The sequence below is a fragment of the Benincasa hispida genome, chromosome 2 (genome assembly GCF_009727055.1).
Source record: "Benincasa hispida cultivar B227 chromosome 2, ASM972705v1, whole genome shotgun sequence".
Lineage (NCBI taxonomy): Eukaryota > Viridiplantae > Streptophyta > Magnoliopsida > Cucurbitales > Cucurbitaceae > Benincasa > Benincasa hispida.
The window spans coordinates 19705043-19722171 of NC_052350.1; the positions used below are offsets into that span (position 1 = coordinate 19705043).

The following is a 17129-nucleotide window of genomic DNA, read 5'->3' on the forward strand; positions in this document are numbered from 1 at the left end:
GCTACAAAGGTTGGGTACCATTAAATTCTGCTTTTACAATGCAATTTCATATAGCACATGCTTTGAAAAATTTTAAAAATAAAAATAAAAAATGTTGTGGAGATTGATTCTGAATACAACTAGTATTCAAAAATAAAAATAATTTTTTATTTTTTTAAAACTTTTTGAGGTGACACCACTAGATATATCTATTTTTCTTGCGGAGATACGTTCTAGATGTTATTACTATTATATAAATTTCAAAATTTATATATATATATATATATGTGATTTGAAATCATTTCTTCTACAAAATTTGAACAATTTTTCTTTAAATTCAAATTGTCAACTTAAAACTAATCATATAAAAGATTTAGTGAGAAATTTAACTATTACTTTTTCTATTACCTTTTCATAACAATGATTTAAGTTAATTGTGTTTTTTTTAAAAAACAAATATTAAATAAGGAAAAATTTTCAACGGTACCTTGCAAATTTTCCGTGAGAAATGATGAACGTGATGTTATTTGACTCGAAATAATGGTCTTTCACAATTGTTTATTATTGTAGCAGTGATGTAAATGTCTCAATAAAAGCAAGCTATGAGTTTACCAATTCAAACTCATTACTTTTCCCCTACAATAAGTTGAATCATTGTAAAAGACAATAAATCTCATAAAATTATTGCTATATCAGTAGCTTTCAGGTTGACCTATATATTCAAATATGATCAAAGCATACGAAATTCCGCACGGGTATTTTTCGTCGAGGGGCTTGAAAATCGATGGATTGATCTTCGCATCAATTATATAATTTGCATTTGTGAAAAAAAATCTACAAAGGAATAGCTTCTTTTGTAAGGTTAGTTTGGTTGATAAAAATTCTATGATATAATCACATTAATCTTCAGATTCATTTTTTGGATATTTGACGTCTGTAACCATAACGATCTCATCTGCTAGTTCTTCACTCCGCTCTGTTTCCTTGTAATCATCGGGGAGTACGTTGCAGTTAATGATGTACCACACTGGTCTCTCTTCCTGGAATAACCTGCACAGTCAAAAATATAATGATCGAATAAGAGAAACGAAAACAAAAACTGTTATCTATCAATAAAATTGACACCTTGATGTGAACTCATTTAAGTTGGCTCAACTTTCGATTCTTAAGTTCCTATCTCGTATTGGTTAGGCTCGTACACAATTATAGGGCTACACAATTTAGCTGACAGCAGGTTGTTCTTTAAAGTGGTTCGGTTGAACCGGGCAGAGTTTTCCTTTTCTCAGCTCCCCATCATAAACTTATGCTTGCCAGTAACACTTAAGTTCGTCGTTATATTTCATCTAACAGTCGGAAAAAATGGATGTGTGTACGTAAAAGGGAAAAGAGAGAGAGGGAGAGATTTACGGATGCTTGCAAAGCGTCGGGCATCGCACTGTAAGTGCATACTTGCATGTTGATAGTTCTGTGATAGAATTAATCATGGCTCTAGGCTCTGAGCAAACAAATCTAACCTGAAATGTAATTAAGAATCAATATCAGTAATGGGGAAAAAAAGAAAAAGAGTAATACTTGGATGGAAGCACTCAATCTCTATGCATCCCTCTCATCACTCACACACACACAAATATATATAATTTAAAAAAAAAAAAATAAGAAGAATTTGTCACAGTAAATTATGATTGAACAATTTGGTGGGATGCATAAAGATAAGTGTTGCTCGAGATGCACCTAAGTATTTTTCAAAGAATAAAGATTAAACACAATAAATCATTAATTATTTGTACCTCAGTTTCTCGCGGTTGATTTGTTAGATCACACATGGTTCCATTTGTGTAATGATGAGCATGATACCTGAGTGAGTCATGTAGACAGGTAATTAATTTGAGAAATTGAGATTAATTGTCTATTTGACAAATAATAGATCTTGTTATATCTAGCGCACAATTCTTGTGTACGACATAACTCAACAAAGCACCAATCTTACTCTAGCACTGTTCAATACACTTGTATGATCAATGATTATGATCTTAGTTGAACGGGATCTGTTCTATAGATTGTACAACTAATATGATCAATCAAACCTTTCAAACACTAAATCCATACTAGCTTTCTGTTTCATGTCTTAAGTATCATATTTGGCACATGTAAGAATTGACCGTGGAAGAATCACAAAGACAAATTAATAGTAGAACGCCTGATGAAAACTCACGGAAGCTTTTGCTTTTTCATGTATGCCTCCAACTTACTACTTTTGAGAAGTGATAGAACTAGGAAAATTACAAGCTCTACTGATTGAAGATCGCCTTTTCCTATTACTAGAAGCCTGTTCATAATTTCTTTACTCGTAACTAAAGAAAATAAAAGCACACCTTTGGGATGCATCTTTTGAGCGAGGATCCTTCAAAGTAGATATATCAGAGAGATTCTCATTGAGATTAGCAGTTGCCTCTGCATCATAGACGCCCAATACGAACTCCTGAACTACCTGTAAGATAAAACGACAGAAACTTCAAGGTCTTTACTACTTAACAGAGCATGATTTAATGTTTTTAAATAAGCAATAAACAGCCACAGTATCCTTCTTTATTCATAAGCTAAGAATAGAGAATCACGTATAGAATGCATTATAAGGCACTATATGAGACTACCTTTTCATCCTCCAAATGAAATTGTCTTAGTGTTTTCTGGTAACAAAATTCATATGTCCACCAACCCTCTTGCTGCAAAAAGAAGTTAATGAGGCAAGGTTAACATGTCAATTAATCAGGACATAATCACCACATGTTTTACCTAAAAATGCATATATTTTACAGCAAACGACCTTAGTATTTTATAGCTTTATCAGTGTTCAGCGCAAGAAAGGCACCTTTTCTCGCGTGAGGCAAGGCAACCCCAAAGCACACACTTCACTTGCATTTTTTGAATACATCGTGTACTTTTAATACATATGTATTATTTATACAGAAGAAAAAAGTAAGAAAGAAAATGTTTTAAATACTTTAGGCACCGTTAGAAATTAAATTAACCTTTCTTTAAGCCTCAATTGATAATCATCCGATTTATGTTTATGAAAATTAAGGATTTTTTTTTCTTTTTTCTTATTTTCTTTTTTTTCATTATCCATTCGTATCAGGGCCAGCTTACGCACACCTCAATTAATCTCACAGGACAACTTGCCTGCCTCTACGACATTTGGGTATCAAGGAAACCCACAGGATATTAAATCCTACGTAGGTGGCCACCATGAAAAAAATTAAGCTTGTTTGCTCACAATTTCTATAGCATGGTTGTCATCTTTCTTAAAGAAGAATTTGGATTCTTAGTCAAATTCAAAAAACAAAAAAAAACAAAATTTTTAAGAACTACTGTTTTTAGTTTTCAAAACTACTAATAATAATCGGTGGAAGTAGTTTTTATAAGCTTAATTTTCAAAAACCAAAAAATAAAAATAAATTGGTTATCGAATTTAACTTTTCATTGGGATGCCAATTTCTCAAGGCACACATTCAAAAACACAGCCAACAGCTACTTTTCTTTTGAGATATATTCTAAAATGCAGATAATATAGTCATCAGACGCATGCAAAACAATATTCAGGGATAGACCCTAACCCGGACAAAGCATTGCTCTTTTAATGCCTCAAGCAGCTCATCTGGAGTCTTCAATTTGACTCGCTTCTCAGATTCCACAATCATGCTACTCATGTTCAGTTGAACAGTTGGCTTTCCGCTCTTGGACTTCTCCACCTTAGGCAAGTAACATAAGTAATTCTTTCCATTTTTATTGGGCATAAACACAGATTCCTGGTCATCGTCCTGCAAAATAAAAAAAACATAGTAAGTTCAGATGGCATACGATATACCTACATATTCTTGAATTCTGAAGACAGATATCATACAGCTTAGGGAAAGAAGATTCTGTAGGAAGTCTATGATAAGGAAAAGAATATGGTAACTCGTAAGGCAAATGGGATTGTAAATGGAAATGTGACTTTCCCTCACATCTGGGTACAGATGCAGATTACAGGCTCAATATCTCATCTCTTCAAGTTTATGGAGAACATTACCAATAAATCTTCATGCACGGAAAATGTCTTTTTAATTTGCACTAACATTTGCAGCAGAATTTAGTACATACAGTCACTTAATTATCAAGCATCTAAGCGATAAAGTACACATAGAAGCCATCTTCCCAACTCCTCTTCCATAGTGCATCTTAACGCCAGTCTCATGTAGAGGCCATCTAAGAGGGTCCTGGAGTTCAAGAAATCATTTGCATACCAAATATTCCTATTGCTTAATACCAAAAGGATGAAACTACAATTATTTGCTTCAAAATTAGGTGCCATGGATCAATGTAACACAGAAAATTTCTCCTCATTTATTTATTGTATTTAGTCGTGCCAAACAGGACAATCAACTATCAATCTCCAAAGCCCTTCCTCAAATCCTTGTCTCAAAGGAAGAAGGCAACTAATGAAAATTTCACAGAGTAGGCAACACTGTATTGTATAAAACTAAAAAATTAGCCCAACAGAGAAAACATACGATGATAAATTCAAACAAAGAAACAACAAAATAAGATAACTAGAGATTGATTATTGGAAGTGTGGAGAAATGCAGAACAGATTGTTCCAGCTTGATACCCTCAATAATTCTTGAATGTTGAATGGGAACAAGTTCATCTTCAAAGTCATTTTCCCTTCCAATATTTTTCTATTGGAGCTTCCCTCATTCCTTTTATCGAACATAATGGTGCACATCATGCTTTAATGAGTTCTAATATGCAACATCAAGCACTCTTGCTTTCTTGGTCCAAAAAGTGCATTGTTGGAACTGGGTTGGAACACCAAGTGGCTCAGGATTTAGGGGTTGCCGCTATAGCCGAACATGGGGAGAAAGATCATTTATACTGATACTGACAATGTCATTTTTCGAGCAATGGGTATACTAGAAGAAGTCCTTTAGTTATGTATCAAAAGTTCTAACAAAAATGGCAAAAGTACTAAGTGAACCAGGGTAAATGCATTAAAAGTTTGCAAATTTTAGTCGACCGTGCTGCTATAGTTCGTGGCAAACTGCTTTGGGAAAAAACATATTAGCAGCTTATATGCCAAGGCAAGGTTACAATGCTGAAGACGCAGTGCTAATTAGCGAGCATTCGATATACAAAGATACCAGAATCTATAATCTTTGACTTCGTAAAGCTGTACAGTACTATATGTTGGGTGACTTAATTGAGGATATCTTGAACAAAGTTACAGATACACTACACTCCGAGTTAACAATAAAAAGGGACGGATACCTAAGACCCAAAAGCTCCCCATCTAATTACATCATATAAGCGAATAGGATGCAATTAATATCAAGAACTAACACAACAACTAAGTAACATTAAAAAGCTTACCGGATTGTACGGCGAGTCTTGTGGATGGAATTCAATATTGTATTTTGGCCCACGAGAGTTGCGACTAAATGTACCACCTGCTAATCAACAATCAGAAACAAGAGAAAATAAAATTTCATACTAAAAAGTTACCATCAAAATAAGCAAAAGCAATACACGGAAAGATGCCACGCCGCACTACATTTTGAAGTTTCAATTGGTGTTAAACAAGCTATGAAATATCAGCCTCTGGAGTTCGCTAATTCCAATATGCGATGAAATATATTGTATAACGAACTACCCATAACAGAAATTCATCAATCACATCTATTTCGAAAGCTTTCATGGGAAATTTTGAAGAAAAAGAAAATGAGGGAGAAGAATTTCACCTAATTGAGCTGGGAAGATCTGATCAGCTAACGCAAAGTGGCAAAGATTACCAGCTAAAAGGATCAACAACATCAAATTCGTCATTTCTGCGTCCTCAAAGGAATGTACAATGGTGAAAAGGAGGGAAGCAAAGTGGAAGGGATAGGTATTTTTAGCTGGAGGCGAAAGGGCGACGACGGCGACGGCGAGAGGAAGAAGAAAGTGGGTCGTCGGTTTGACGGCCTCGTGTTGTTTACAGTGAGTGATGCACTTACACGCATGCTTGACCAATGAATATTTGCCACATCATTTGGTTGGGCTTTCTCAAGAAAATGGGTTGGGTCCAGTGTTCAATGGGCTTTGTTGGCCATGCTTCCCCTTACTTCTAACGGAACAAGGACGAAAATATCGTTACCGATGTAAATATCGATAGGCCAGATTTATACGAATATATGAATGGATATTTAAATATCCTAGATATTCTAAGAAGAATTACGAATGTTATGGAAATTCATACAAATATTGTGAATTTTTTTGTGAAATTTTAAAACAGGCTTATTTAAATAATAAAGTGCAACTTTAAGCATATAAATCAATAATTAGAAGTCAATTATGATTGATAATGAAATAATAGATAATACTGAAGACCGAAAAAATATGTTAGCATAATTCATTTGATAATGACAATATTGCTCCGAATTCATTGTATGTTAAAAATTTATAACATAATTGGAAGTATGTCATCCATGTTAAAAATTCTTCAGACCTTCCAATAGTAAATTATGCTAGTGACACTATAGATACAACTCACTTTGTATTTGATACAAACACAATGATCCAACGCGTTCGTGTAGATGACACATAAGTGGAGGTATCCTATGTAATGAATTTTCATAAGACCGGACCACAAAATAGTAACTACTAGATGTAACACTATTAACTAGTTAGGTTTCGATTTCAATAGAATGATCTAGGTAACTTAGTCTTAATCTTGAGTATATTATGAACTCCTGTTCATGAGAGATTGTCCTTTAATTTGAATGGGTGAGAATGGCCAGTTCGCCGACCTAACAAGCCTACCATTTTGGGGACAAGATCGAATAGGGAGTTGGGAACATAATAATACAAGATAGAATTCACTTCTTCCCGACTTTAGGGAAGTAGATGAGTGTTCCCTTAAGTGGTGTCTCCGAGACTTGAATAAAGGGCTCTACCCTCTTGTTGGCCTGCGAGGGGTTTCTGTTTAATGGTTGGATCATAAACAGGTTGTTCATTAGAGAAGAACTGGTACTTAAGGATAAAGAGGCAACCCAAGAGTAAAACGATAACTTGACCCACTTGGTGTTATAGACACTCATGAAGGACTAACTTGTTATTGGTTATATCCTTGGACACAAAAATATATCTACAGTTCGAAGAGTGTAGCTATTGATTTTTAATGGAGTGCCCGGTAGTTAGTGAACATTGATTAATTTAATTAGAAAGTTTAATTAATTAATATATCATTGGAACTTCTACTCTTTATGTCCATAAGGTCTCCTTGTTAGCCTACTAAAGAAAAAGATGAATATTTTGAATTGTTCAAATCAATTGATAGAATAACATATTAATGAGATTAATATGATATGACTAATTATAGACCTGATCTATAATTAAGAGAGAAATATTTGAATAGGATTCAATTGTTAAATTCTTATGAATTTGATTCATAAAGAATTTATTTAATTTTGAGAGGTGGAGGCAAATAAACATATGGTGTTTATTAATTAATTAAACATATATATTAAATTGAATTTAATATGGTTATTTGATTAATGGGATAATTAATTAAATAATGGTTATTTAATTAAATTAGCCCTAAGAGTAATTTAAATTTATTATTTACCCAAATCAGGGAAAGGGAATTCATTTGGTGAAATGAAACACTAGCCTCCAAAAATTAATCTCATCTAAAAATTTCTCTTCTCCATATTCTCTATTCTTCTTCCTCATCCAAGGTATAGAGACCACTCTTCTATCCTTGGATTCTGAAGAGAATAACGAGGTTTCGCTTTTGGTGGTGTCCATTATTTGTTGGAGAATCATTCAGGAGAAGATGACGAGGAAATCGTGAAGAGTTGGGGAATCAACGAAGGTATGTGATATTCTTATTTCCCTTTTTACTCTTCAATTAGCATGTTGGTTTATTACATGTTTATCCCCTGTTTGGTTCTGTTTCCTGTGTTGATTTTGTTTCATTGAACTTCTTAAGTCTGTACTGGTCGTGGAGCAAGTGTTCACACGCTTTTGCTCTGGATTCGATCCCTTCAATTGGTACCAGAGCCAATTTTTTTTGCATTTTCATTCTTTGGTTTTGTTTTTGAAATAAAATCTAGCTTAGAGGTGGGGTTTCTGTTATGCATTTTGAGTGTTTGAGCATTGGTTTGTAATATTGGATGTTTACGGTTTTTTGCACATAGAACTTGTGTTTTAATTTATTAAAATGTAAGGGTCTATTATATTTTGGACATTTAAATTTTTGCTTCGAGTCTGTAAGTTCATATTGGTTGTGGAGCAAATTTTGCTGAAAATACCGGTGCAAAACGGAGCCAAAATGTAGCAAGTTCAAAGCAAAAATCACTCAAAAGGGGCATTCTGCCCAGCAGCGTCACGACGCTACGATGCAAGGCGGAAGGCAGGCGCTGCGTCCGTTTGAGGTTGATGTACTACATGTGGTGCTGCGGAGCAACGCATTTTTTAAACGCGCTTATGATAACATCAACTTGCTAGTTGGTGTGTTGGTTCCTACTTTTACTTGGGGCTTTGAGGTCGTAGGTTTGAATCCTGGTAGTGTTTTGATTTATGATTTAAATTAGTGTTGAGTGGTGTATGTATGCCATTTAGATTAAAATTCCACCTTAGGATAAATATGTTCGTGCATCATAATTAAAAAGGGTTATATTTTATGGATGCATGATTAAATTAGCATGTTCATGCATCATAATATAAGTGTTATGTTACAAGAATGTATGATCACATTAAGCATGAACATGCATCATGCTATGTTATAATTGTTATAATGAATGGTGGAATGATGTATGTGCATGCTTGATTTTCATGTACGATTAATATAAGTGTTATATTTATCAAATAAAAATGGAATTTGCATTGAACATATCATTACTTTCTATAAATATAATTTTTTTTATTTAATCAATGTCATTAGATGCAAATTTATAGGTGTTAATAAAACATTAAAATATAAGTGTTCTGTTTTTAATGAGATAAATTAAAATCTATAATCAAGATTTGCATGCAAACATAGGTCCCAATTAATTTTAAATGGTTTAAAATTAATTTACCTAGACTTATGTTGGAAGTTTTTTTAATGAGATTAGAAATAGGTTAATCTTTTAATTTGTTTTAATGGGATTAAAATGAATTCTGTTAAAAGCTTAAATTTATAAAATAATTGTCCATATGGGACCTTTGTCTAAGGAACATTTTGTCTAGGCAGGGTATATTTAAGCTGACGGAAACGAAACACCTCCACCCAGGAACCGACCTGGAAGGTGAATTAGACAAATATTTTATAGGTATGCAATAAATGATTGATTTTATTAAAGATTTTAATAAATGAAATCAAGTATTGTTAATATAAGTGTTATATTAAGCAAATTAAAAGGACTTAAATAAATTAATTAACCGATTTTTAACTAAGTATAATGAAACCCTAAAAATATTAGAATATTTTAGTGGGAGAAAAATAGTATATGAGATATATCAAATTTTAGCTCTCACGTTCCTAAGAGTTCACACTGTGAAATTCATGCTCGGCTTTGTGTAGTTCTGGGTGCGGCCTCCTTTCAGAAAGTGTTTGCATGGGTCAATAGCAAGGTGAATAGGGAAAATGTTCATAGTAAGTGAGAGAGGGACGTGTATCAATGTATCCTATAGTCTCCTCCATTAGGTTGCATCGTGAGATTCCTATGGTTCGCCTGCGTGCCGTCCTGGAGCGATCATCCCTTCGGAGAGTCTAATTATAGGAGTCGGAACAATGCAAACTCTAACAATAGATAGGGTTTCTTAGGTTAATCTTCAATAGTTGTCTTTCCTTTCGACAGCCTATTGAAGTGTACCTCTGGAATTCGAAAATAAGAGGGTCACACTTACGGGATGAATTAAACTAGTTAATGAATCCTTGATCGAAACAACAATAGCTAAAAACTATAGGAATAAGAGTTATTCTGGTATTAGTGATTAGCTGAGATTTTTTCAATTTGAGGGAGGAGTAGGTGATCACCCTTCAGTGGTTGTTGCTCTAAACCTTTGAAGTATCGTTGCAAAAACTAAATCATTAGTTTAATTAGGGTTCTATGACTATATGCATTTTTGCTAAATTGATTGGATAATTAAGTAATAGGCTAAGACAAATATAATTAATACGATCAATTGTTTGTTATTTGTTTCAACATGTCTTCCACAATCATTTCCTTACTTAAAAACGAAAAAATTAACAGTGAAAACTATGCGACGTGAAAATCTAACCTAAATACGATTTTAGTTATTTTTTATCGGTGGTTTGTCTTGATGGAAGAATGTCCTCCAATCCCCACTCGTAATACATCCCAAGCATTGAAGGATGCTTATGACCATTGGACAAAGGGCAATGACAAGACCCGAGTCTACATCTTAGCAAGTCTGTATTACGTTCTTACCAAGAAGCATAAGGTCATGATATATGTGTGTCAAACCATGGAATCCCTCTCGAAGATGTTTGGACATCTGTCCATTCAGATTGGGCACGAGGCCCTCAAGTACATTTCTAATGTGCACATGAAGGAAGGTCAATCTGTGAGAGAACATGTTCTCGACCTGATGGTCAAGTTCAATGCCACCAAAATAAATGGTGTGGTCATCGACGAACATAGAATATTCATTTACAAGTTACAAAAAGAGTGTGTTCGCACGAGATTTCAAGAGAAATTTATTTCATGGAACTTGAATTTTGTATTTGCATTAATCTTGTGGAAAGTGAATACAATCTCTAATACATAGTATTTTGATACTTTCAAAATAAATTATAATCTTTAAGTGGTTGATCTTCTTGAACGATCGGCCTTTGGGCTTGTTGATCTCCTTAGGTGATCGGCCTTTGGGCTTGTTGTTCTCCTTGGATGATCGGCCTTTGGGCTTGTTGATCTCCTTGGACGATCGGCCTTTGGGCTTGTTGATTTTCTAGGACAATCGGCCTTTGGGCTTGTTTATCTTCTTGGATGATCGGCCTTTGGGCTTGTTGATCTTGATCGACATTTGGGCTTGTTGATCTTCTTCGATGATCGCCTTTCGGGCTTGTTGATCTTCTTAGATGATCGTCTTTTGGGCTTGTTGATCTTCTTGAACGATTGGCCTTTGGGTTTTATTGATCTTCTTGGATGATCAGCCTTCGGACTTGTTGATCTTCTTGGACGATCGACCTTTGGGCTTGTTGATCTTCTTGGACGATCGACCTTGGCGTGTTGATCTTCTTGGATGATTGGCCTTTGGGCTTGTTGATCTTTTTAGATGATCGCCTTTTGGGCTTGTTGATCTTCTTGGACGATTGACCTTTGGACTTGTTGATCTTCTTGGATGATTGACCTTCAGGCTTGTTGATCTTTTTGGACGATCGACCTTTGGGCTTGTTGATCTTTTTGGAGGATTAGTGTCCACACGAGGCTTCCGAAGAAACTTGTTTCGTGGAGTTGAACTTAAGTTGGTGTTGATGTTGATGTTAATTTGATGCGATGTGGTTCGATCTTTAGTGCTTGATCCTCAGATTTTCTCTCGGTTGAATGCGTACGCTTGATGTATAGAAGCGGGGCATGTGGATGTTCTTGAGCTTCGAGTCTTGGAAGAATGCTTGTATCTTCAAAGGACTTAGTCTTTAAGCATGTTCATAATGCTTGTATCTTCAAAGGACTTCAATCTTCAAGCGTGTTCATAATGCTTGTATCTTTTTCAGCCTTTAGAATGTTTATGTCTTCAAAGGACTTCAGTCTTCAAGCGTGGTCAGCTTCAAGAGTCAAGGAGTCTTTTGATTGTGGAGAATTTCTTTTAAGCTCTTTGGAGTGTAGAATTGCTGACCCCTCAAAAGCTTCTCTATTTATAGGGTTCATAGGTGGGTTTCGTGGGCTTGGGCTTGGTTGGTCCATGTACCTGGCCTTTGGGCCCAATTAGTTGGATTTGGGCTTGATTTGACATTTCGGTCAAATCCAGCCCATTTTTTTTGGCTTAGTTGGATTTTAACCCATACAATAATATCAAATTGGGTCAAATTAATTTTATATGATTCAAATGTTATCGGAATTTGTCTTCGAATTCAATTTGGGACACATGACGACTTCTAATTAGTCCAAAATTCAATTATTTAGAATTTTGTTATTAATTTAGTAAATGACATGACAATTTATGATTGGTCCAAAATTTCTTATTTAATAGAGTGATGCGGCATTTAAAAGGGACAATTGATTTTGAAATTTTCTATAAGCATGGAGGAAATGAAAATATTGGTCTAAAAGTCTATACAAACAGTGATTATGCTAGAGATTTAGAGGATATGAAGTGCAGTTCAGGTTAATGAAAAACTAATTATCGTTCAAGAATATGTGTATTTAAAAAAATAAAAAAGAAAAAACATTCGTAGTGTGTAGCATTTGGAGTAACTCCTTGACATTTGTTAATTATTAATTAATGAATTATTAATTCACTTAATTTGCTATTCATCTTCCCAGCCCAAATTTTGTTTTTTCCAGTCGTATCCAGTGTTTAATGGACCGCAATAAGTTGGGCCCAGCGTTTAATGGACCGTTGCTTCAGTTCTACTGGGCTTTATCATTGGACTCTACTTCTACGCTTAATTTTAGGATTTTATTGCTGGGCTTCTTCAAACTTATTTGATTTTATATTTATATGTGGCGTGAGATAATCAAATTTGATAGTATAAGTTTTATGTCAATATAAACTGTTGACATAGCTCATCTGACAAGTTTTTTAATGTAATTTAAACAAGGTATATTAATTCACCGGTTCCTTTCCTTTTTTTAGTTCAATAATAGATGGGGATTCGGACCTTTAACTACTCAATTGAGAGTACACATTACATATTTGTTAAACTAGGCTTAATGGATAATTATATATATATATATATATATTACATTTGCATTGGTTAATATTTGATTGAAATTGCGTTAATTAGTATTTAAGGACCCGTTTGAATTGATTAGAGTTTTTTTTTTTTAAAAAAAAAAAACTTATTTTTATTTAAACCCTTTTGATAAAAATGGTTCAAAATATACTATGAAAATGTTCCTAAAACTATTTTGAGTGGTTACCAAAATACTCAAAGTAGAATTTAGAGAAATCAAATGATTACATTTTGATTTTAACTATTTTGTAATTATGTTATTGTTAGAAAGGGTATATCTGTCAATGCTTAAAACTAAATAACGTGTATTTTAATAAATTATTTTTTGTTTAAACATTTTTTTAAGTAGAATCTTAGTTTAGATATTTTTCAAAATTGCATCTACAAATTAGACATTTGTTAAGTTGTCCTTATTTTATTTTTATATGCGGGATGAGATAATCAAATTTCTAATCTTAAAGTCGTTAGTATAAGATTTATGTCAACATGACCTGTTGGCATAACTCAACTGACGAGTTTTTTAATGTCATTTAAACAATGTATTAGTTCACCATTTACTTTCCTTTCTTGAGTTTAGTAATACATGGGGATTCAAACCTTTAATTACTCAATTGAGAGGACATATTACATTACATGTTAGTTGAACTATGCTTATATTAACAATTTACTCCTTATTCAACTTTATAATTAATTAAAAAAAAATGTTTGATTTGCATGATGGATAATTATATAAAATGAAAAAAACCATTACATTTTCATCAGTTAATATTTGATTCAAGTTGTGTTAGTTAGTGTTTTAGGGCATGTTTGGATTGAATAGGGAAAAAACGTTTTTTAAAAAAATCTCATTTTTATTTAAACTCTTTTAATAAAAATTGTTTAAAATATTCATTAAAAATATATTTAGTTAGTTGTCAAACATTTTAATCTTTTTTTAAAATGATTTTCAAACTAATCACTTCAAAAGTAATATCAAACATAACTAAGACTAAGAATCACTTTTGAAAACACAAGAAATTCGAGGCTACTGCATATATTATTAAAAAAATTAAACTTTATTTTAATAGAACTTTTTAACTCTTTATTGTATTTAGTAAATTCGTGAATAAAAGAAAAAAAAAAAGTTAGTGTAGTTCATAGAAAGATAGAAGAGTTTTGTGAAAGGGCGGTGGCTTAGGATGCAAGGTAAAGCAGGAAGTGGGTGAATTCTGATAAAGGCGCCTAAAAAGGCTAACCGACCAGCCTCATTGGGTCCCACGAGTGGAGCGGCTGGTGCGGTGGTGGTTAGCTCATGCCCACCGTTAGTTTCAATATTATGTTTTCTTTAATGGCTTTTATATATATAAAAAAAAATAATAATTAAGAACTTTTAATTTGTTTTTGTGTTATTTAAAGCATGAAATTTAAACACCCACAAAAAGTAAATTTAAGGTTAGAATTACCAATAAAAAATTATAAATGAAAGAACCAAAAAAAAAAAAAAAAACGAAATGCGTTACAATTATATGTATGCTTTACAAATGTGTCACGTGCTTTAATTTATTTTTTCATGTACGTATCTATTTTTATTTACTTAAACAAATATAAAGTTTCACGTCTATAAATTTAATGATAATTTCCATATAAAAACCAATTCTGACATGTAATTGCTCAACACCATATCTATGAAATAAAACAAACATTATAATTTTTTTCTTTTGTAAAAAAAAATGTAGTTGGGTAGTTGATTACAGTTTTTTTTTTAAAATATTGTAATTAAATTGTGGGGTGGAGGAATCGAACCTCAGATGTTGAAATTAATAATACATAACAATATGTCAACTGAGTTATACTCTTGTTGGCTAGAGATACATTTAAAAATATAAAGTACATATTATTATTTGTTAGTAAGTATATTATTATTATTTCATTCCATGTTATAGTTCATAAATTTGGGTTATATTTTATAAGATGAGATTTATATTCTCGTAGTAAATGTAATAATATGAGGATATACCATAAAAATTTAGCGCCTACACAACAATGGTATGAAAAAAATTATTAAAAATTAAAATTTCAATTTTTGAAATCAAATGTTGAGCGTGAGAAGATAATTATTAAGAAAAAAATCAATTCACCAATGCGACAATTTTTTTTGAAAAATGATTTAAAGGAAAAAACCATTCATTATCATTAGCATTGAATGATCAAAATATGACATTCAATAAAAGAAAAGGATTATACATTTAATGATAAATTTGACATTACATAATTATTGACATTTAATGTTAAATTCTATTACACTAAATATAAGATATAAAATATTCTAAAAATTAAATGATAAATCTAGTTACAAAATTGTTGTGGATTTGAGGAGCACAACAGGAATATGAATGGTAATAAAATATAATATTAAAATAAATAAAACATAATATATAAATAAAATAACAAAATAAGAAATGAAAAAATTCTCAAATTTCTCCACTTTCTCCATTTTTGTTGGAATTTGCCCAATACGTGTGTGTTTCAAAATCGGACCTTTAATATTAATATTGTTGTTTTCAAAACTTATTAGAGAAATATTGTTGTTTTGAAACTTATTAGAGAAATATTGTTGTTTTGGGATTTCGAGGCTAGAAGTCGAGAAGGTTGAGGATTCGACTAATGTAGAGGTCGAACGTTGAGAACTCGACAAACAAGAAAAATTGGAAACAATACGTAAATTAGGGTTGTCGAGGGTTGAAGTTTTGACATACATAAGTCGAAACTTCAACCCTCGACAAGGAAAAGAAAATCTCGCTAATTTTGTGATGAGGATCTCATCTTGAAGGGAATTTGCTAATTTGTTATATTAGGTTGTCGAATGTTGAAGTTCTGGCATACATAAGTCGAAACTTCAACCCTCAACAAGGAGATAAGTGGGTGAAGCAGATTGTAAGAGAGAGCAGAGTTGTAGGAGAGAGTGAGATTCAAAGCGAGATTGTAGGAGAGAGCAAAGATTGTAGGAGAGAGGCGAATGGAAAGCGAGATTGTAGGAGAGAGTGAGATTGAAAGCGAGATTGAGAGAGCGAGATTGTAGGAGAGAGCGAGATTGTAGGGGAGAGCGAGGTTGAGAGAGCGAGATTAAAGCGCGAGATTGTAGGAGAGAGCGAGATTGAAAACAGGATTGTAGGAGAGAGCAAGATTGTGAGCGAGAGCGAGAGCGAGATTGAGTCTGCCACATCATTAAACGGTCAACTAGTCAGCTGACGTGGTCTGCCACATGGAAATCGTCTTCACTTTATTTACTTTCCATAAGTCTGAAAAAAGTGCATATATATCACCAAGCTGCCCTGCTCTGATTCCCCTGCACGATTCCCTGCATGCATTGATGTTATCCGATTCCCTGCTCCGATTCCATGCATTCATTGACGTATTCATGCCCCTTCTGCCATAGCCTTAATGCTTTTCAACCCACTAAACCCGTGGGTCGAGTGTTCAACACTCGACCTACATCCTTTTAAACCACCATCTTCTTCATTTTTTCTCATCACTCCTTGATAATTTTTGAAGACTCACTGCCCTTGATTTTGCTCACTGCTCTCCCCTTGATTTGCTCACTGCCCCTCACTGCTTTCGAAAATAAGCCTTCGAAATTGTTGAATGAGAAATTTTGGACCAATCACAAGTCACCATGTCGTTTTGCTAAATTAACGACGAATTTCTAAATCATTGACTTTTGGTCCAATTAGAAGTTGACACATGTCCCGAATTAATTGAAGACAAGTTTTGATGACATCACGTGGATGAATCAGATGAGATTAAATTGGTCAATTTGATATTACTATTTGGGCTTAAAGTCCAAACTACAAAAAAAAAAAAAGTTGAATTGGACCAAATTCCAGATCAGGCCAAAACCAACTAATTGGGCCCAAGGGTCAGACCATGGACCAACCAAGCCCACGAAGCCCACCTGAGAACTCTATAAATAGAGAAATTCTCTTCATTTGTAAGGGCGGTATTTCTACACTCAGAAGACCCGAGAGAGATTCACTAACAAGCAGAGGACTCCCAAGACTTCTGAAACTGCATTCCTATAAGGCAGAAGACCTTTGAAGACACAAATACTCTTTCAAGACTTCTACTTCAAGCTTTCAAGACTCCTGAAGTTGCACTCCTATAAGGCAGAGAGACCTTTGAAGATACAAATACTCTTCCAAGACTTCTACTTCAAAGCTTTCAAGAACTCCTGAAGCTGCACTCCTATAAG

At 33.4% G+C, this 17129-nt stretch overlaps 1 protein-coding gene across 2 annotated transcripts; it reads right to left on the reverse strand.

The window, feature by feature from the left end:
• Window positions 1-652: 652 nt before the first annotated feature.
• Window positions 653-6023, reverse strand: LOC120070700 (protein OS-9 homolog). Of its 2 annotated transcripts, none has more exons than XM_039022545.1 (8): window positions 5757-6023; window positions 5389-5468; window positions 3594-3797; window positions 2631-2702; window positions 2352-2467; window positions 1767-1833; window positions 1387-1493; window positions 653-1029 (listed from the first exon to the last, which is right to left on the reverse strand). In XM_039022545.1, the coding sequence occupies exons 1-8, from the start codon at window positions 5839-5841 to the stop codon at window positions 879-881; spliced, it is 882 nt and encodes a 293-aa protein (XP_038878473.1). In that variant the 5' UTR covers window positions 5842-6023; the 3' UTR covers window positions 653-878. The 2 variants fall into 2 exon arrangements, with proteins under 2 accessions (XP_038878473.1, XP_038878474.1); XM_039022546.1 differs by having other exon boundaries at window positions 5389-5465; window positions 5757-6019.
• Between the last annotated feature and the right edge of the window lie 11106 nt (window positions 6024-17129).